At 39.1% G+C, this 22978-nt stretch overlaps 1 protein-coding gene across 2 annotated transcripts in view; it reads right to left on the bottom strand.

The window, feature by feature from the left end:
• Positions 1–11682: 11682 nt before the first annotated feature.
• RET (ret proto-oncogene) overlaps positions 11683–22978 on the bottom strand; it is a 74636-nt gene continuing 63340 nt past the window's right edge. The window contains exons 16-20 of one of the 2 annotated variants that reach the window (XM_068197324.1): positions 22399–22469; positions 18538–18675; positions 16560–16659; positions 15474–15621; positions 11683–13589 (exon numbers count right to left, since the gene is read on the bottom strand). In XM_068197324.1, the coding sequence (XP_068053425.1) occupies positions 13432–13589; positions 15474–15621; positions 16560–16659; positions 18538–18675; positions 22399–22469 (615 nt within the window). In that variant the 3' untranslated portion in view covers positions 11683–13431. Of the gene's footprint in view, positions 13590–14627; positions 15622–16559; positions 16660–18537; positions 18676–22398; positions 22470–22978 lie in introns of those variants that run through there. The other variant, XM_068197325.1, reaches the window with a different exon arrangement.

The following is a 22978-nucleotide window of genomic DNA, read 5'->3' on the forward strand; positions in this document are numbered from 1 at the left end:
GGGAAGAAACAAAAGAAAAAGAGAGAGAAGAGCTGATCTGAGAACACGATACCAAAGTGAAGGAGTAATGTAAATGAGGCCAAAGGAGAAAAGAAAAAAAGCAATCCTTCAACAAAGGATATTTTTGTTCTGTTAACCTCTTGAGCCAAAGTGAAACATGCATGTAGAATAAGAAAAATGGTCCATTATTTTGCCTGAAAATTCTGAGCTTTAATTGTCAAACAATAGTCATTAGTTTGCCTTGACACAAGACTTTTTGTCAAATACCACAGCTCAGCTTTACTGATGGCACAATTCCAACATGGTCCCATGTGAAACCACTTTCTTTTTCCTTAAGTATTGCAAATTATTTATTACAGATACTGAACAAAGCAAGCAAAATGAAGAAATTTTAATAGCCCAAAATCAACCCTCCTACAATATTTTATTCATTGTGATTTATATCCCTCAAAATCCTCAATCTGAGCTTCTCACTAAGTTACACTCTGTAACCCTTTGTCACTGCTCCTGTCCAAACGCATCCTGTTGCTCCGGGCAGTGAAACGGGGTCTTGGGAGAGGCCGTGGCTTCAGCAGAATTAACTCACGCCTGCCTGGGGCAATGCCAAGCTCCACCTCAGGCTCTGCTGGCAGTGCTGCAGTGTCAGCACCAGCTGGGACACTGAAAGCCCAGTCCAGGGCTTGCTCTGGAGCTCTGAAAGGACACAGTCTTATTGTCATCGTGGGGCATCAACGACATGAGTTACAGGCGCTTGGAATGCCAGGATATTTCACCTCGCTGCTTTCAGACGCTGGAATAATCCCTTGATTTACCATAGCTTTATGAGAGACAGTGCATCTGTACCAACATACCACACAAAAATCTTCCTGTATTTATTGTTACTGCGCCCTTTATTTTGCACTGAGCAACATTTCCTTTTTCTCACTGCTTAGGGTTTTGGTCTCTACGTCTTTGAGTGCTGAAGGACTACATTTTTTCATGTAGTGTGTGTTTTGGGATCAAATAAATAGTAATTCTTTGATATTATAATGTACTGAATTTTGGACTCAGAAGCATGTAATTTATATAATGTTTGGTAAATGAACTGCTATGGGTTCCTCATTTCCTCTTGTTTTGGGATCACAGTTGCTAAATTACTTCCTTTCAAAAATTCTCATTAGAAAACAGTATCAACTGACTTAAAATTTATATAGAGTCCTTTCATACATTAAAGCAGACTCAATAATTATGTTACTAATTCATGAAAGTAGAAGACATTCCTTATCATAAAAACAAAATCAATACAATCACAGCTGTAAGTGAATGTAAATAAGATTTAGTTTTATCTACTATCTGAAAATGCTTTCTTCTGATAATAGAAGTGCTTACTGTAGTCCACTTGCTTTTTTCTTTGAATAGTGATAGTTTAGCATCTGGAAAAGTGTATGGAAGGATAAATCTGAATTTTTTGGATACAATCTCTTCAAATAACTTTTTCTCTTTGAAACCAACATATAGTTGCTGTTAGCAACACATGTTTGCCAAGCTCTGTGACAGCAGCAAATGGATTGTGGAAACATTCCTGTACCACCAGTACAGTGTCGCTCTGGCTGGTGCCATGGGGGAAAAGGCATACAGAAGGGGACCAGCAGGGATCTGCATGAAACGCCTGGGCTCTGCTGCTGCTACAGCTGAGAGTAGCAGGGAATATTCTGCAGTGGTGGCTGAGCATTTTTCCTGGCCACATGGCCTTATTTTTCCTGGCCGGAACAATGGGTTGTGTGCCCACGGTTCCACTGCTCACTCGCTGCTGCACCAGGGTATCACATCAGAGGCAGCAGTAACAACATATATGGAAAGTCATCCATGTAGGTAGTGCTGGAATTCTATACTGGTTTATTTCTGACTATTCCAAAACATCTTTACTATATAGCTTCTGTCTAATAGCACCGAGAAGTGCTGTAGGCATTTTTCTAAAAGGAGAAGAAAATTTTGTCACGAATACATTGACTGCAAAGCAGTTGTGAAACAAAGCCAAGCAACCATATTCTGTGCCCAGAATGGAAAACAAATAGGAGGGTTTTGACTGGAAGATTTGGTGTTATGCAAAACATACTAAAAAATTACACATTCCTTTTTTTTTTTCATCCTTCAGTACTGCAGAACAGTAACTTATGAATACCATAAAGTAAGGGATTTAAAATCAATTCTATTAAATTACTTTTTAAATTGTAGACTTGACTACCCAGGATGCAGCAAAAGAAGTAAGTTAGAACATTCTATATATGAGATTTAAGCCAGAAAATCTTTCATGGACACTCCTTGTCTGATAACAATATAAATTATCAAGGTCTTTTGGTTGGTTTTCTGGCTGGGTTTTTTTTCTGTGCTTGAATGCCACATGCACCAAAGCTCATGTTATTCAGATAAATATCGACAGTAAACGTAATCTCTTTAGCAATAAATATTTGGGCATTCTTAATCGGACGTGCTTCATGTTTTACACAAAATACTCAGTATTTAACATGCATTACTGCATGATCAGGTGTACCCACTGAGCCTGCCCAACAGTCAATAAAACCACCACCACCTTCCACACAAAAACAAAACTGTAGAAAGGCACAGTACAGAGATGATCATCCATGCTGATAGTTTAGTAAACAGCTAGTACAAAGCCAGTGTTCATTTCTTTGTTCACTAAACAGGACTAGATACTAAGTAACTTATACTGTTCATTGTCTGTACTGTGCTACTCCATTGTTTGCAATATTTATCTACTCCAGCTCAGGGTTTGGGTTTTTTTGCTAGTGTTAAGACTTGTCTGTCACTGCCCAACAAAGATCTCCCTCCATTTGAGTAAAAACTCCAGCCAGTTCATAAAACAAATGATTTGTTTCTCTTGTTTCTGGTATCATTCATTGTTGCATATACGTCATTAAAATGTTTTTAAGAGCAACATTTTTCATGTTTTTAAACTCTTCCCTTCCATAAAATGGCATGACAGTAATAATAAAATCACCTAACTACTTTGATTTTATTAGCAGTACTTTACCAATGACTGAAAAACTGCCACAGGGCTGTAACAGTGTTAAGACAGGGCAAAAGGAAGGTTCCCTTGTCAAGAGAGAACCCTCCTGGGTACCACAGAGTATCAACAGACAACCAGAAAAAAATACCATACCTCAGTTGAGCAGTTGCAAATACTTGTTTAGATTTTCATGGAAATTGTCATCCGTTCCTGTGGTGCATAAAGGCAGTGGTTGATTTTGGAAAAGTGTTAAAGTATGCTGTTGAGACTTCACTATCATTATCATTATAAAACTAATGGGTAAGGATGAACTGATTTGCAAAGTCAGGATCAAATGTCACTGCATTCCTAGCGGCCTCACAAGCTTCTCTTTAATTGCTGACTTGTTTTATCTTTGTTAGGAAAAAGTTTTGCTAATGAGCATCTTACAATGACTCACATCTGTTGGTAAAATGAAACTCCAAATCAAATTAATTCAAAGCAAGATTTTACATTAGAAATGCAACTACAGGAGAGCTGAACATTTTGAAAATCACTTGAATTTCTTCCCCCTCCTTCTCAAGAGCAAGGAAAATGTGTTCATTTCTTTTCCTGTCCCTATTTTTAGAACTAGAATGAGAAAGACCTGATCTGGCAGCCTGCACCCCATTTAAATTATGGAATATCAAGTTCAGAAGTATTTACTAGATGGAATTGAATAGTTATAAATGACATTTCTATTTCAGTTCCATTCTCTTTTTAATTTAAAGAATGTCAGTTATCAGTTCTGGCACTATGCTAGAGAAGCAAGGATTTGCACTATTTTAAAAAACAAATCATATTTATGACAGGATAAGCACAGAGATAAAAGTTTTTTTCAAACTGACTTTTTCTGCAACTTAAGCATCTTAGAAGCTGTCTGCAAGCTGTGTTTAAATTACTGATGTACACTCACAACATGAAGAGGTTCATTACAAGTGCAGGCAAATGCAAACCATAAAATTTGGCCATGTGTAGGAGGTGAAAAAACATAGCTTAACTTGTGAATGCTAAAATGCTGCTGATAATTTTATGTATGTTTTCTGCTCCCCTTGAGCTATGCTTAAATCTTGTATGACAAGGTCTTTAGTGTAGACTTGATGCTATTCATAGCAATAAAGTTACTATGTGCTACTCATATCACTGTGTTTCAAGGTTTAATACCCTTGAATAGAGTTCTGCTATGTATTGCCTAGGAAATATAATTCTCATTGGAAATCATAACAATTAGAAGCAATCTCTAGTTTAAGGTCTAGCATTTCTAAGCTTGCATTTCACATTTTCCAACACGAGGAAACCATAATGGAGACTCAGTAAGCAAATAGAATTGATTCCATAAACATTACTTCTCTTTGGTTACAAAGTTGTCTCTGAGGGCAACTTGTTGTAACCTAAACTGATTTCTTACTTTTCTTTGTGCATGTAAAAATGGGGATCAATATTTTGCAGTATAAATTAAAGTATTCTTTGTAGTATTTCTACAAAAACTCACATCATCTGTTTTTCCTTGGTATTTCACAAACTGTCACCGTTCATTTTAACAAATGATCCTGGAAGAACAACACTGGGTTAGACCTCCAACAGCAATGTTTTAAAATAAAAATCCCTACAGGCAGCATAAACTTTATGCCTTTCTGTTTACTGGCTAGACCAGGCCACTGTTCAGAAAGCCTCTGCACAGGAAGAACAGTGAAGTATGCAGTTAAATGATTTCCTGACTCGATGCTAAAATCTCCCTCAGTTATTTATACCCTGTACCAGAAAGAATAATTCTTGTCTTCTGCTGACACTCTTGACCACACAAAAACTATCTTAGAGAACAGTTAACCCTGTTTATTTCTTACTGGCTGGTTCTCAAAGCTCTGTAGACATTTAAAAAAAATATACTATGGCTCTGGTATTGATCTCCTGGATCTTTTCATACACTTTTCCCATATTTCAGTCTTGACAATGCTCTTCCAAGATTTTTAATCATTTGACAATTAATCCTTACTAGCTTTCTCAAGGAATGAGATCAACCCTCTCAGCCTCCTCAACTGTCCCATCAGCCACCCTGTATTGGGGTTCCACCCTTTTGACATGTGCTTTTCCAACAGACAAGAATTTATTCAGAATCTCTTCCTTTTTTTGTGAAATACTTTTCAATAAAGGGATACTATTCTTGTTATTGGCAGCAGTTTGGCAAAAAAAGTAGGATGAGTGTATCCTATTGGTTTATTGATTTCACTGGGCTGTAGCTTACACCACATTACATTCTCTGAAAGACTAAGTGAAGTTTTCAGGGGTTCTTTCCCCCAAAATAACTTTCAAATATACCTAGATACGGGCAAGCAAGATTCTTTGCAAACCAAATACTTAAAATACATATTAATTGGATTTAGTTTTATTAAAAATTTTAAAATACTTCCATCGTTAAGCACAGTAAATTCAGAAAGGAAATTGCATTGGCAGGAAGCTATGAAAATGGCACATGTTCCAAACAAAAATCAGGGTTCACTTCAAACTCTTTTAATCATGATCATGTCAGGAAGGAATGCCCTGAACAGCTGAAAAATTATATAAGGGCTTAAACAATAATTTATGTGACATGCTGAGAGAAGAAAAATCAGACTAGGAACTGCAATGCTCTTAAACTGTTCTCACTATTTAGATTACTCTGTAATGAAAATGAAATCATATGAAAATGATTTCCATATGAAAATGCTTTCAGTTGAGATAAAGTTGCATTTTTATGAATTGTACCTTTTTGACCCAAATAAGGAGCTAATTATTTCTGATGAGCTTAAGGGAAGGTGTACTCATCTATCCTCAAACAGGCAAAATGCTTTTACTTAACTTCAGAACATCATCTTTGATAATGGCTCAAAGAAAGAGGTTTCAGCAAGACATTTGTTGGTTTATGATACATATAACCCTTTAAAAGACCAGGTAAAGCCAAAAAAACACTATAAAAAGAGATAAACTTTTAATTTTCTCAGAATGCATTAGGAGTAGTTAACTATTGTAACTGGAAGACACAGGTTGCTGTCCCAAAGTTTAGAAATGAGAAATACAATCCAGAGCTTAAACTGACGACTCAACTTTACTGGAGAACTTGATAAATACAAAAAAAATATTTCATTTATTGTCTCTTCTAGGTATGAATTAGAAATTTATTTGTGCTTACCTGTCCTCTAGTGTCTAGTACCTAATTCTACAGACTCCTTCCCAACAGGCAAGTTAAAATGTTGTACCAAGGATGGGTACACCAAGGCTATTGATACTTGGTCCACATTTTGATAATGCCCTTTGTACTTCTGCTAGTTGAATCTTGGGATATTGGACTTTAGACCAGCATATGTCTGTGAATAATGTATTTATGAATGATCCCACTAACTTCAGAGGGACTACTTAAATTTTATGAAGTTAGATGGAGAGGACGTGAACAGCTAAGGTTTTCTTATTAAGATTTTAAGTACTTGCATAATTTTTTAGGGAATGATTAGCTTCTTTTTCAGGAAGTTTGCTTGGGCTGAAAAGATCAGATCATTCATCACATTATGGCCCATCTGCACTCTGTTCATGAGGAATATTGCTGGTGCTTTTGAATATTATCACCAGTATCTTGTAAATTTACCACTGTAGCCACAGTGAGAAACAACACTTTCAGGTAAGCTGAGTTTTGAAACAAAATACTTCAAAATTATAAGCAATTTTTTGGACTTTCAAAAAATATAGAGTAGAAATATTCTTTTTATATGTATTTTGAAGCTTGTATTATTCATATCAGACTAATGCTAAATCAATAAGGAATATAAGCTTGCTCTTACTGTATGTTTTTGAGAATTGCTAAGGTCCAGTTGAGGGTACCAGAGAGATTCATGCATATTTTGCATGATGAGTTGTAGATAAAATCCCCATGATTTAAATATGTACCTCATATCCATGGGATAATATTTTTAAGAACTACTACTATATGAAAAAGGCTAATGTAAGAAAATTAAAATTTGCAAGTTAACAGTAGATCTTCTGAGTACCCTACCTGTGGAAGTTCGTGGAAACCAATATTGCAACGATTTCCTTGTGCTGCTCCAAGGACTGTACTGACATGTGAGAGTCATGCTCTCCCCCATCTGTCACAACTCAAAGCACAGATCAGGTAAACCATGTAATTTCTGCAGATATTTAGAAAAGGTTGGCAGAAATTTTTAGAAAGTTATTCCCTCCACCCTGTATATTTAGGTGATTCATTTGTTCCCTCTGAATTCACTTTCCTCAGGGCAGCCAAGTGCATAAGTATTTCTGGCACTGATGGAAATAATCATCTGCTGTATCAATTTTTTCCCATGTGGGAAGTACATTTACTCTCCAAAGAGGAACTGAAACAAAATTGTCACCATTTTGAATAGTAGCAACACAGAACAAACAGGAAACACTTCAAGGGAAATATTTACAAAAATAGCATACACAGAAGACATAAGAAGCCTTATGAATGAATACTTAAAAGCAATAATCTATTTCTTGCCAGCATTCATGAGCAGGAAAGGAGTCAAAATTAATTGGATTAGGAAACACATAATTTTTCATTAAACTGCACTTAATGCAGGTAATGGAGCATGGAAACTGTAATTATGGGCCATGTATGTATTTTATATGCAGGACCTATGTCCAGTAGGATAGGTAGCAATACCTATTAGTGAAATTTTCACACAAATTAATGGTTGAAACAACACTGACTTATGCTGAAAGTCAAAAGTACACAGTACTCCCTGCCTCCACTGGTTATTTCAGCATCACTTACTGTCCCACTCACCTACCGTACAGCAACGTTGTCACAGGGCTGTTGGATTAGAAACTGGGTGTTTCACATCTCTCAGTTGCATACCCTTGCTGAACATACTGGATAAAGTTACATTTTTCATTTAAGGAAGAAAAAACCCCAAACAAAACCAAGAATCTTGATACCTTAGTTGCTCATGGCAACTGAAGAATTCCCATTTACAGACATAAACTATAGAAATAAAACTAGACAAAGCATAAAGTTACCACAAGTGTAATTTTTGTCTCCTTTTTTGTAGAGCTCTCAATAGAAAAAACAGCCCATATCAAGAGTTTAATTTTCAGTGCTCTTTGTTTTCCAAGTATGCGCTCTGACAGTCGTGTCATGCCAATGAAGATCACCGTGGTGTCACAGCAGAGCCCCTCCTGCATTCAGAGCTGTGTGTCTGCTATGCCATAAGCATTACTCAACATGGCAAATTCTGTGCAAAGGAAAAGCTGCTGTGCCTACTGCTTGTTCGAAACCAGGACAGGATCGATCCAACAGGGAAGCTCTTTCAATTCCAACACACATCTTCATATCCCACTTTTTGCAAAATGAAAATCTGTGTTCAGGTTTTGGCAGTCTGACTCAAGACCATGCTTCTGAAATCACAGACTTTAATGGAAACATAAAGTTGATACACAAAACAACATCTGAAAACAGATCTGAAACATCTAAATTGGACTGTGACAGGAGCAAGCTTTGGTAGAATTGGATTATTTAGAATAACCATCACAACGCTAACAACGAGTCACTCGGGATTTACATCCCAACATTTGTAGCAAATGAAAGGTTACCCTTGACCATGGTAGATTACAAATAAAGACAAAAGTAGTGGTGATCATTTACTCTTCCACACAGAACATGACTTACGGTCTGATTGTTCTCCCAAGTATCAAGTAACTTTTGTAAGGACTTTTTTATATTCCACCTTAACAAATTCCAGTGACATTTGCCTTGGGTAGTTTCAACAGCAGAGTTTTAAACCAATTTTGCCATGCAAATGTTTTTTTATTTGTTACTTTCAAGGTAATAGGTTTATTTGGAATTATGTTATGGTAGTGTCCTGTGCATGGCAGTATATGCAATTTGGAGCTGAGAGGAGGTCTCCAACCCACTTAACAAGACTGCAAACAAAATCTCTGTACTTGAGTATCTGCAAAAGATGTGCTGAGGCAGAGGACATCCTGTGGCAGAGCTGCAGGAGGGGTGAGAAGGCTACATAACTTCAGGCTGTGAAGGAGTTTGCCAAAGAGGCAAAAACTCCCCCACCATGCAGACACAGAAGGGAGGAGGGGTGTCAGTAAGGCAGAAGAACAGACACTTGAAATGACATGGACCTGCTGGAGAAAGAGACTTCCCTAAAGCCTGGGGTGACCCTGCAGACCCACTCCAGCACTCTGTAGGCTGGAGAGGGAGGACCCATCACATCAGGAGTGAGGCTGGAGCCGAGTCAGGCAGCCCCATCTGCTCCCTGTGTAACAACCAGCACAACTAGCAAAGGTGACAGGTGAGAATAGCAGGGGACTCTCCTCTGAGCGGCACGGAGAGACGCACTCATCAACCTGACTGATTGCCAGAGAGCTGCAGCTGGGATGTCACCCAGAGCCTCCTACAGTATCCTGACCATTATCTGCTGCTGTTGTTTCACATGCACACCAGGGATACAGCCAGGAGTGCTCTGAGGAGGACCAAGGACATTACAGATCCCTGGGAGTGGCACTGAGGGACTCAAGTGCTGGCAGCTTTTTCATCAGTCCTCCCTGTCAAAGGGAAAGGCCAGGTGAATCTGGCAAATCAGCAAATGGTTAGGGGTCTAGTGCCACAGCCAGGGGTCTGGCTGCTCCTGGAGACTCATGTTGAAGCCTCCTGGGCTGGTGGAGTCTGATGGGGGCCCACCTGCCAGGAATGGCCAGAGCAGCTCTGGTCACAGGCTTGCCAAGCTGATGAAGAAGCCTTACATTGAAGCTGCTGAGAGAGGGAATCCTCAATCCATTCCACTCCCACTCGTTTGATGCCAGCATCAGCAAGGGATGTCCAGAGCCTGGAGAGGGATTGCAAATCAGCAAGAGAGAAGCTGAAGTGCTGTGCAAGGGAACTCTAGCCATTCCTGCCAGTAAGTCTGCTCCATCAGAGGCCCAACTTAAATGCCTTTATGCAAATGCACGTAGCATGGGGGGGATAAACAAGAGCAGCAGGAGACTGTGCACACCTGCAGGGCTGTGAACTTACTGGCATCAGGTATGTGGTAGGATGGCTCCTATGACTGGAGTGTTGGAGTGGAAGGATACAGGCCCTTTAGGAAGGACAGGCAGGGAACAGGAGAGAGGGGTGTTGCTCCCTATGTCCATGACCACATGGGGTGTTTGGAGCTGTACTGGGGTTGGATGAGGAGTTTATGGGTGCGGATTAAAGAGAGGGCAAGGACAAGCGACATTATAGTGGGAGTCTAAGGCCACCCAAGCAGGAGATGACAGCCAAGCAGATGAGACCCTCTACAGATAGAGGCACTGCCTCATATTCACAAGCCCTGGTCCTCATGAGGGACTTCAACTACCCCAATATCCATTGGAGGGACAGCACAGCCGGGCATGAGATCCTTGGAACACATGGATAACTTACTTCTCCAAGTGACAGAGGAGTAAATGAGGAGAGTTGCTATGCTGGACCTTGTTCTTTCCAATAAGGAGAGGCTGGTGGGGAATGTGAATCTCAAGGGCAGCCTTGGCTGCAGTGACCATGAAATGGTGGACTTCAATATCCTCAGGCCAGCAAGGTGGCACACTGCAAGCTCACTAACCTGGACATCAGGAAGGCACACCTTGGCCTCTTCAGGAATCTTCTGGGTAGAGTACCATGGGATAAAGCCATGAAAGGAAGAGTGACCCAAGAAAGCTGGTTAATATTCAAGGATCACCTCTTGCAAGGGTAGGACCGATGCAACAAAGAGGAAGTCAGGCAAGAATGTCAGGAGACCTGCATGGATGAACAAACACAAGCACAAAAAGGAAGCCTATGCTTCCCCCACTGAAAAAGGGTGAAAGCAAGGGCAGATAGTCCGAGAGGAATACAGAGCAATTGTCCAAGCAGACAGGGATCAGGTTAGGAAGTTAAAGCCCTGACAGAGTTCTATCTGGCCAGGGACATCAAAGGCAACAAAAAAAGGCTTCTACAGGTACATCAGTGAAAATGTGAGCGCTCCCCAGAATGAAAAGTGCGACTTGGTTACCTGGGACACGGAGAAGGCTGAGGTACTCAATGTCATTGAGTACATTTTTGCCTTGGTCTTCACCAGCCAGTTGCTCAGCCACTGAGGCCCAAGTGCCAGTGCCCAAGGCACAAGCCCCTTTGCTGAGGTGGCAAAGGCAGGGACTGTGAGAATAAAGAACCACCCACCATAGGGGAAGATCAGGTTCTGAACCAGCTAAGGAACCTGAGGGTCCACAAGTCCATGGAACCTGATGACAGAATATGAAAAATAAGGTGATTGGTGACAGCCCACATGGCATCACTAAGGGCAAACCCTACAAACATCCTTCTGTGACAGAATTACAGTGCTGGTGGGTAAGAGAAGAGTGATTGATGCCATCTACCTGGACTTGTGCAGATCATTCAACACTGTCTTACATATCTTACATCCTTTTCTTGAAACTGGAGAGGCATGGATTTGATGAATGGACCATGTGGTGGATAAGGAATTGGCTGGATGGACACACTCAAGAGTTGCTGTCAACAGTTCAATGTCCAAGTGGAGACCAGTGATTGAGTGCTGTTCCACGGGGATCAGTATTGGGACTGGCACTGTTTGACACCTTAGCCAGCGACATCGACAGCAGATCGAGGGCACCCTCACCCTCAGCAAGTTTTTCAATGACACCAAGCTGTGTGGTGCAGTTGACACAATGAGAGAAGGGATGCCATCCACAGGGACCTTGAAAGGCTTGAGAGTGGGCCCGCACAAACCTCAGCAAGTTCAAGAAGGCAAGACAAGGTCCTGCACCTGGGTCATGGCAATCCCAAGCACAAAGACAGGATGGCTGGAGAATGGATTGAGAGCAGCCCTGGGGAAAACGACTTGGGGGTGTTGATTGATGAGATGCTCAATATGACCAGGGAATATATTTTTACAGCCCAACAAGCCAACTGTATCCCAGGCTACATCAAAAGCAGTGTGGGGAGCAGGTCAAGGAGGGCTTTCTCCTCCTCTCCTCTATTCTTGTGAGACTCAACCTGGAGTGCTGCATCAGCTCTGGCATCCCCAGCATAAAGGACTTCATGGACCTGTTGGAGCGGGTACAGACAAGGGTCACAAAGACTGTCAGAGGGCTGAGCACCTCTCTGATAAAGACAGGCTGAGAGAGTTTTGGCTGTTCAGCCTGGAGAAAAGAAGGCTCTGGGGAGACCTTAAAGCAGCCTTTCAGTACCTAAAGGGAGCTACAGGAAAGCTGGTCAGGGAGTTTTTTATCGGGGCATGTAACATTAGGATAGGGAAATGGCTTTAAACTGCAGAAGGCAGGTTTAGGTTAGATATTAAAAAGAAGTTCTTTACTGTGAAGGTGGTGAGGTACTGGAACAGGCTCCCCAGAGAAGCTGTGGATGCCACATCCCTGGCAGTGTTAAAGTCCAGGTTGGATGGGAATTTGAGCAACCTGGTTTAGTGGAAGGTGTCCCTCCCCACAGCTGAGGAGTGGGCAGAGGAGCAGGGAGCTGGAACTAGATGACCTCCAAGTTCCTTTCCAACACAAACCATTCTATGATGTTACTATTCTATTCTATGAATTCAGTCTAAAAATCCTGTATAGCCTATTTTTAACTCATAAAAGAAACTATGATTGTATAAGACTGTATGTTTTAACATTACTAATATGGAAAGTAATGGAAAGTAAATGTGTCAGATGAACATTCTTGATTGCCATCAGTCTATACAGCTTATCTTGTATCAAATTTGTCTCCATTGTGCTAAAGGTAAGAGAAGTTAAGACTAATAAAACAAATTCTCTTCTCATTAAGACAAGACAATACATTTTACAAGACTTCAAATGTTGAATCTCAAGTCCTCTATTGAGTTACTAAATGTTTGCTTCCAAACCAAGATATTGGCTTTGTTAGTACCAACATCATTCTAACACTTGTCATCTGACAGCAAGTTCAGTCATCTGGGAGCCTGTTGCCCTCCTCCCTTCTATATATTTTTTGTGCTTCCTGCTTAGATTGAGTGGTTGTATGCTAACAGCCACTATAAAAGTAGCAGTTCAAGTACGTTTTACCATCCCAGAATGCTGTAACACAGGATGGTTAGTCTAGAAACCACTGAGGATGAAGTGCAAGGCCATTTGCACTAAGAAGTTGCCAAATGGAACCAATATGCAAACTGGCAACTTAGAAAAAAGTACCAGAACTACAACTCTTATCCAGCTTGATATGTTTTCTGAAAGGGGAGAGTACCAATTATTGTCTTCAGCATAAATAACACACTTGAAAAACTACCAATAAAGGGATTTGCCAATTTGAAAGTTGTTGACTGTACAAAGAACATGTCAATGGACTTCCCACTCTTTGCCTCCTTGCTTTCCTCAGGAGTCCATTACCTTTCACAAAGAAAATTTTAGCTATCAAACTTGTCCATAAATTTTGCCGCTGAGTGTGAAACCATCCAGTTAGCATATACACTATCATTTGCATATCTTGAAAACACAGAGTTAGTGCCATCGAATCTTGTGAGTGGAACGGGGCTCTCCTCAGGCCAGTTCGGGTATGACATGCCTAAAAATGAAAACAGATAATTTTTTCTGCACTGAAGAACCATAACTTCATGTGCAGACAGTAAGGCCCTTGGCAAAACTCCCTTCAATACTTTAAGCCAGTCCACTGGATTTTGTCCCAAATCAATTCATATAAACAATGTTTTGAAATCCCTGAAGCAGAAATTCAGATGCAGGCAAAAAACCTGGATAAATTAAAGTGCTTACTCAATAAAAAATTGTGTGCATGCATGCACATGTGCATAATAAAAAGCTAAGAATTATTCTTCTCATAAGCCTCCAACTTTCCATAATTTTGTATTTTAACAATCATGTAGCACTATATTGCTTTGCAAGAGAAAGTTCTTGCTGTACAGGAAATGCTCTGAGAATTAATAAACCTATTTGGGACAGGATCCAAAGTCCATTTCAATGACAGAATATTTCCATATACTTAATGGATGCTTTTTCTTTGGCTTCGGTGAGGTTCTGGGGACATTTTCACACCCCCACCAGGGATCCCCTGCTTAATTTCAGGAAATCCCAGGAGCGCAACTGAGTAAAGTCCAACAAAGTGCTGAGCACGCCTGTCTTGATTCAGCATTTAAAGTTGTATTTCAGGCCTGTAATTATTTGCATTGAGTGCAGTAACTGTTTCTGTGTTTAGGCACAAGTGGACAACCAAAATGGATGCAGAGTGCTTAGCACCATGTTGATTCAGCTGTGCAAGCACAGAACCATAGCAGGGTTGAGATATTCAAAAACAGAAATCTGATTCTGTTGCTTATTAAGCATTCAGCATCTGCCATCAACCTTGTGGCAACTTTTTTCTGCTACTTCACTAAGTGCCCCAGAATCAACATGAGTTGAGAAAACCTAATGAAGAAAATAATAGCTAAGGTACAGATCAAAAATAGACCCAAAGCCATGTATTAATGGCAACTTTTAAACTAAAAGATCCAACTTTTCAAAAGTCATACTGCTTGAAGAATGAAAAAAGTATCTGTGATGTTAGAAAGTATCTAAAACCATGTAGAATATTTAATCAGAAGACAAAATATAGGAGTTTTGGCAAGAACCATTTTTACTGTCCATCTCACCATCACAATATGAAAGCGTATGTTCTTTTTAAAAACACTTGCTACATCATTGAGTCAAGGTTTAGTACTAACATGTTCATAACAAATCAAAGGACGTGAAAACAGCTGATATTTTCAAAATGCCCATTGTTAATTAAGTTTTCAAAGGATTTTACATGTCAGTTTAGTCTGTATATAATATTTATATACAGTACTTCTACTTTCTGTATATAATAATCTGTTTTCATACTATGATACATTAAATACATTTCAGCTTATAGATCCAAAATGTACTAATAGCAGCTGAAATTTAGACAGCCTTCTGAATAAATGAAAAATGTTGCAGATGAGTCTTATCACTGAGTTACGGCAAAAAACAGTATAAAAAAAAGTCTATTGCTTAAATTAGAGGTGCAGAATCTAACATATTTGAAATGTTGTAGCCTCCCCCAACAGGATAGTTGAATTAGATACTCATTAGTATTTTATATTTCCCCTGAGAATACTTCCCTGATCTTTTTTTTTGCTTTTACTGTATGATATCTAGTCATTTTACTTATTTTCACATCCTTTTAAAATGTTTATTTTAGACACAGCTGCAAAATGACTAAAGGATGATCCTGATGCAAACTTTGACATTTACCAAAAGAAAAAACAAACAAACAAACAAACAAAAAACCCCAAAAAAAGCTTCCAAGCAAATTTTGATTGGCTTCATTCAGACAAGGAACACTGTAATGGGGTTACAGAGTCTGAGAACAGTGCAGAAGAAAAATCAACTTTTTTTGTGTGTTGCTAGAATCTAGTAAATGCATGTGAAATTCTACCATAGAGTTTGTTTTCAATCCATGTGGAAGGGAGGGTTCGAGGGAGGGGAGCATTATTACAGTCCACGAGAGGTGTCTCCTCTTCTGAGAGCCCATCATCGTACAGTAAGGAATCGGAGGGTGTGGAAGCTGCAAGGTCTAAGTAGTCCTGAGAAATGAATACACAAAAAGCTGCATTAATGCACATGACAGTGTTGCTGTTTGGGTAAAAACCATAAATGTGCACCTGCTTTCTTTACAGCAAGGAACTACACACAAACTGCATTAACCTTTCTCTAGAACCTCTGGCACCTGAGGAGGCTCTGCTTTCCAGCAGCCACAACAGCTCTGGAAGCATCTGATTTGCCTGAACACTGCCCCTGCTAGAGACATATGAATACTTTCCCTACTTAATTCTGCACATCAGCAAAACACTCAACAAACTGAAAAGCTGTCCTAACTGCTTTGTTTGACCTTCAGTTGCTGCTACACCTGATCCATATGTATGCCTGAAATATATATATGGAGATACATATGCATGCCTAAAGGACAAGGTACTCAGATCTCATAATCATTTTACAAAAGCTATTGCATAACAATGCATAAAATAACTATGTAAATATTGCCAAATAAAGCTTTCATTGCTGTTATAAAACTAAATATTTAGGTCACCAATAAGAATTCATTGGTTTTTATTTGTGTTGCTGCATTGCTTTGATGCAAGGAAAAAAAAAGAATGTGAAGCATTTTCAACTAATTTAAAATTCATGAAATACCACTGGCTCTCTAACGTTATTTATTCAGGAGTGAAATTTAGGAATAACTTTTCATAATAGTTTTTAAATTATTACTGTTATTTAAAGAAAATAGACAAGTTAAGAATATTTCATCCACATTTTGAGAGTTGAAGTCACCAAAGTTATTAGTAGAGGTAATACTGCTTTCCAAAAGCTGCATGCACATAGAAGGAACTAGATATGTAAATGCTTCAAGATTTGATGAAGAATAAGTTACTTTGCTTTAAAACAAAATTAGAAGTAATTATTTCTGTACATTCAAACTCAGAAGACCACAAAAACTTTCAAATTCCATGCTTTTCATACTTACCCTACTCTTCACCATCATTTTCTCTAGTTCCTTGCTGATCTCAGTAAATGTTGGTCTTTTATCAGCTTCTTGCTTCCAACAGCGCAACATGAGGCTGTACCTGGGACCCATCACAGGGTGAAAAAACCCAAACTGTTAGAAATGGGTCATGCTTCTGCTCTAATGATTTACAGCACTGAAATGAACTGTGGCATGAAGGCCATCCAGAAGTACATCAGTCTCTGTGGTGAGTACTGTTAAATGTTCCCTGGAATTAACAACTGACACTCACAACAATGGGCTTTTATTTTCAAGAGTCTCCATGAGTTTAAATGATGATGCACTTGGCTGTCCTTGAAGGACTTGTAGTCTCAGGTTTCACTTTCTCAAAGGACCACCTCAAATGTAGGGCAGCATGCTAGGTTGCTAGTTCACTTTGTGTATGACACTGAAGAAATTTGTGTATCAAATTGAAAAACTCTGCTGTTATAGCAATAAGCAGAATTTTGGTTTTCATTTGTTCGAATTCTTAAGTTTCTGTAAACTTTTCTTCAAAGCGAAGCCTAGCCTAAGACTATTTGTAGAAACTAATGTTCTTTAGATTGCTTCTATTATTGTTCTTTTGATTAAACCTGTATTTGTTCTCTCTTTAACTGCCTTCTATAGCATAGCATGAGGAAAGGAAACAGAACAGAATTAAAGTTTTTTAGTTGAGTGACTATCAGATGGACACTGGAAAGTCCTGGAACCTGTGCCATTCATGTCATTTTTCTAGCTCAGCCGTTCTCAGGACTGAGTGATCTGTCCACATAAGTGCTCTAATGGTGGAAACAGTGGGTTATGAGAACTATAGGAAGCTACTGAAAAGCACTGCCTTTTATGCCTTCATCCACGATCCCTCTCATACTTGATTGCGCATAGGAGAGAATGCAATTTGAGAAAAATGGTCCTTAAAGTGGGCTTTCACAAGCTGTCAGAAAAATTTCTGAGTAAAACAGAAGTAAATCTGAAAAAAGTCAGAAAACCATGATTTAGCTTCAATTAAAAAAATCTCAGAAACTCAGATGTGGTCAGCTTGCCTAAACTAGTAATTATCAATGACATAACATGTCTGTGGAATGAATATTCCTCACTGAGCTGAAACAAATAAAGAATTAGTATTATACATTTCTTAGACTATATTTGCCAATCATTCTTGTAAGCTTCTACACTGCCTTACATTGGGAAATACTTAATGTTTTTCTCTGTATGTTTAAAAAAAAACATTATTTATTTTAATTTTTTTTTTCTCAGCCCAGATGTGGTCAAAGCAGCCTTCCAACTGAAACTCAGTCAAGAGTAGTCACAATGATTAAAGCTTGGAAACTTTCAAAAAACCACAACCACAATCAAATCTGCAGGCTGAACATAAAATCATGCCTCATTTCCAAATGCCATGGAAGATCACAGAAAAAAAGGTATTTCACATTGAACGTGTTTTAATAAATCAGCCAACAAATTATGAACTGTCTCCAAAGCCATGGGCTTATCAAGTCACAGAATATTTTTATCTTCAAGGGTGTAGATTTCTGGGCCAAGGTATCGTTTTTCCTCTGGAATGCCATGACAACTAATGGACAATGACTGTGGATGGAATATCTGTTTCATTTGCAGAAAGTACTATGACATTTTCTTGACTATTTCAGCTACCACTGGGTTTTATGGAAGTTTCCTCCTTCCCCCACCCTCAGAAGTTTTGAATGTACAAACTCTTTTAATTGTTTGGCAAGCATGTTATTCAATACCCTACAAATGGTTTGGATGTAGCTGTAGGCATTCTGTGGGCAATCTTTCCCCCTCACTTTACTGTTCACTAATTTCAAACAATCTTTAAAGCTCGACATATTTTGACTATATCTCTAAGAAATACAGAATAGTATTTATGAGGTATTTATTTAATTTTTTTTTCAAGTATATTTATTAATGTTTTCTGAATCTAATCAGATCAAGAGTTACTTACATTTCTTCACTGCAGTTTTCTGGTCTCTCCATTCTATAGCCTGTTTTGAGGAGGTTAAAGAGTCTTTCAGGAGCAATACCTGGGTAAGGATTGCCTCCTAAAGTAACAATCTCCCATAGCAGAACTCCAAATGACCATCTGAAAAAGACAAAATGAGCTTTTATACAGAGTGGTAGGTTACACAAGCTTAGTGTGCCAATTACACATCAAAACCTCTTCCTAGTATTTTCAGAAATCAACAAAATTCAAGGCACCTCACGCCAGAGCAGTTGTTCAGATGCAAGCAGGGCCATCCTTGTTCCCAAATACTGTTCATTGAAAATGTTAGCAACCAAGACAGTAGAGAGAACAGATACCCTTATTTTACCCATTGACAAAAGCTAATTATACCCTGGGAAGATCCATCTTCTCTAGAAAGCAGAAAGAGGAAGTCCTTCCTCTGCTGGCCCAGCCCAAAGACTTGTTCCTCTGCTGCACAGGGCTCCTGCATCAGTCTAACCTCCCTAATTAGCTCCTGTATTCAGAAGAACTCTAAATTAAATTTACAGAGTTACCACAGGGCTGGTTTGCTGTCTTGACTATGAGACAACACAAGGTGTTTATTTCAATCATAAGTAACACCTTTGACTTCAGCTGGTCTGTTGGGCCATTACAGTAATTCAGGACTTAATTTTCTTCTTGGAGTTGATGAAAGAAGAGGAAAGAATTTCCTCTGGAAATACCAAATGCCTAAAATGAAATCTGACACAGAGCAGAAGAAACCATTTTCTGAAATGAACAGAAGAAATAGTGAATGTCTGTTGAGCGCAAACAAAAAGACCTCGCACAATGGGTGAGAAATATTTAGATAATTTAGTCCATTTCTGGAGAGCAAACCAGGAGAAATGAGGCAAAATCTTTTCTTAGTGAAAGGCTTTTTGAGACATAAAGAAGCTACAAATGACTCAATCTGCTCAACTGACAACTGACAAAATCTGGATGTTCAAATGGAATGAAACCAGCCAACACTGGGGCTGCTCAGTGGGATGCATCTGGAAGCAAAATTGCATACAATTTATGAAAATGCTAGCTTTGGGCAATTTCTCTGTAAACTGCACTTTAAAGAAAATTTTAGGAAGTGTCAGACACCTACTGCCAAACCAAACAGCCATGTCTAATTCCCTATGAAAATTCCATCTCAAAATGTTAGCCAAATACCTCACCTCCTGTCTGACTCTCTTCCACCTGCGCTTCTCACGTTTTAAAGAACAAAAGTAACCCCAAAGGTACAGCAATAAAACTTCCCAAATTGTCAGAGAAGTCAAAGTGACTCTCACATAGTCCCAAGTGCTATGCTGCCATTCCTCAGCCTAATGCCATTCACTGAATTAATTTTTAATCACTCTGCACATTCTTGAAAGCTTATGAATATTTATAGCATTTTCATATACTTTATTAATATTTCTCCTCATACCCTTTTTGAAGCCAATCACGCTCTGCCATCAGGTTACAATTCTGTCCATGATTAATTCAAATAAACTTTGGAGCATGGAAGTTTTATTTCTAAAATCCACTTCTGCTTAGGAGGAATTTTACAGAATATGGAAGGAGGGATCAGATGAACAATTTCTTAACTGAAGTTGTTCAGTAAGTGAACATATTAGAATAGAATGCATTAGAATGCTGCAGTACTTTCAGACTGTTATACAAATTAAGTAGTATGGGAGAAGAAATGAAAGATGAAGAATTTCCCACTGTGTTATGTTTATTGTTGAATAAAAATATGATCACAAAAAGCCAGGAAAGAAAAGTATGTGAAGAAGAAGACAGTAAGTTAGCTTTCCACTGATGTCATCAACCTCTGAAGCAAAAATGGGGTTTTTGTAAATGCTGGCAAGTGGTACTGTTATTAAGCTCTGCTGACCACTAACTATACAGAACATCTTGAGAAGGAAGACGGTGGAAAACAGAAACAGAATATCAGAAAAAGGGCATATTGGAATGGTTGTAGAGTAATATATTCACCTAAAATATAACTGCATCACCACAAACAACAAAGAATACCCATAAAATAATACTTTCAGTGAGTGCTATTATCTATAACATCAATCTGCAGGAACCTGGCTAAATTAGGAGCTGCTATACAGCACTCCTGGATTATTTCATGTACAATGACACAGCAAAGGTGAGCCAGCAGTGAGACAAAGGCACACCTGGACCCTTTCTGGCACTGCATGGGAGCAGACGTGCACGGCACAATGCCGTGCTCCTGAGGCACCTCCAGGAGAGCTGGGCAACCAGCACAGCTCTGCATGGAGAGCCTAAGCCAGCCCTGTGAAGCACAGAAGCCACACAGCACATTGTGCTGCCCAGGGCTCTGAGCTGGCTTGCTTGATGCCAGCTGGGCAATCGCTGCATGGTGCTTGATCCCACTGACAGGAAACACACTCCTGGGCTTACTTAATAGCATCCCATCAGGAAAACAGAATGGGAGGAATGCTACTGGATCCAGATGATCAATCAGCAATCAAAGAAGAGGCAGTTATATGACAACACAATCTGTTCTGGCCCCAAACCATAGTGACAATACTGAAGAAATTAAAAATATGTTTAGAAGTTTTTAAAGGAATTTTAACGATTCTTTGGGAAAAATAATTTTAGAGAAGCAAGTCAGCACAACGGGTGCTCTGAGGAGGATAAAAAGAGACCCAGAAAAACTTGCACACTGACCTAAGTAAAAGTGACATTCTCTCAAGAATTATCCCTATTTTTTCCTTTTCTTACTCCAACGGATAAAAGTAAACGAAAATACTTTGGAAATTCATTTTGTAAGGAATTTCCAAGGCGTGCAAAATGTTTTATTTCACTAAAACTGCTCTGATTGGCAGAGAGAATAGTAAAAAGTAAACGGTAATAATTTCAGAAGTACAAATCTAAAGGTGCATATTTTGACATCCTGCTATGATCAAAGTGTTTTTCCCCTCCAAGCGCAATGCCACCCAAATTGGCATTTTACTCCATTTGAGTGTAACAAAAAACATTACTTTAGTCAGATGCTCTCTTTCAAGGCAAACTTAGAAGGTATCAAGATGCTACCTAGCATAAAATCAGGCCTATGTACTGCTGCTTTTACAGTCCTTTAGAGGTTTTTCTCCTAAATAAATAATTGTTAGCTTTAGAGTCTGCCTGGTGACTAGTTACAAGCATCGTTCACCCCAGAGAGAAAGAAATGAAAAGCATCTGATCCTGAATTAAAAATGTCTACGAACACTTTTCTGCCTGGCCCCATGCTTATAAGACATGGGGATAATTTAGCTGTGGTTGCTTTGCCTCCTCTTCATCACAGGTGGAGATTCCAGCATATCCATCTTCAGGGCCTCTGTTTCCCTAATCATGAAAATAAGGTTTTACCTTGGCACTGAAACTTGACTGAGCTGACTGGAGTTCTGTCATTGATTTCAACAGGAGAGAGGTCAGGCATTAAATTCCCTGTCCTTTCTTCCACTCCATCCCTCACCAGCCACTCAGTGTTGCAGACAGATGATGAACAGAACAGAGAAGTTCAGGTATGACCATTATCTGTAGCAAACTCTACTAACCCGTGTCTACATATTCAAAGTCAACCATGTCACATGAACAGATCCAACCCTTGCTGATTTCAACAAGAATTATGTACATAAATACCTCTGATAATCTTTTATTCAGATTTAATTCAACAGCAAAAATCTTGGGCATCGTTGCCAGTTGATGGTGCCGTCCAAACTTCCTTCACATTTCTTTGCAAGAGTAATGGCTTTGGCTCCTGCACACCTTGCTGTGTTTCCTCCCCCAGCTCCGTAAACTAGCACAAAAACCAGAAAGTATTCAAGAATTTACACTTACACATCACTTTGTGTTGTGTAGATATGGTCAAATAGTGACTCTATGGCCATCCATTTCACAGGGATTCGACCCTAGGGGGTAAAAAAGCAGTAATGGTCAGAAAAACAAGTTTCCAAAAGTAAAAACAAGATATTTATCTTCAAAATAGTAAAACAGTCTCTCCATACTACAGCATTTGCCAATGCACATATGATTTGGCATTTCATAAGAAAAACAGTGAGGAGAATAATTTTAAGAGTTTTTTTAAAAAACTAGGTCATGTCTTCTCACACACTTCAGCAATCTAATTATGTGCAATAAGCTGGTGGGGCTTTTTGCACGTGGTCACCAGTTTAATTCAGATAAACTCAACTCTTAACAAAGAGCTTTGAAAATGTGCAGATGCAAAAATGATGAGGAATGATGATTAAAGAGGAAGAACTATCTAATTTATACTAGGGATGATGCATAAATAGAAGCACCTGGATGTTACAGATACCTTTGGTTTCAGAACTGAACCTGGACAATCATATTTGGTTACTAGTTTCTAAGTAGAATCTACAAATTGCTATTTTTCACTGGCAGAAATTCACTGAGAAAA

Source organism: Anomalospiza imberbis, chromosome 8, assembly GCF_031753505.1.
Source record: "Anomalospiza imberbis isolate Cuckoo-Finch-1a 21T00152 chromosome 8, ASM3175350v1, whole genome shotgun sequence".
Lineage (NCBI taxonomy): Eukaryota > Metazoa > Chordata > Aves > Passeriformes > Viduidae > Anomalospiza > Anomalospiza imberbis.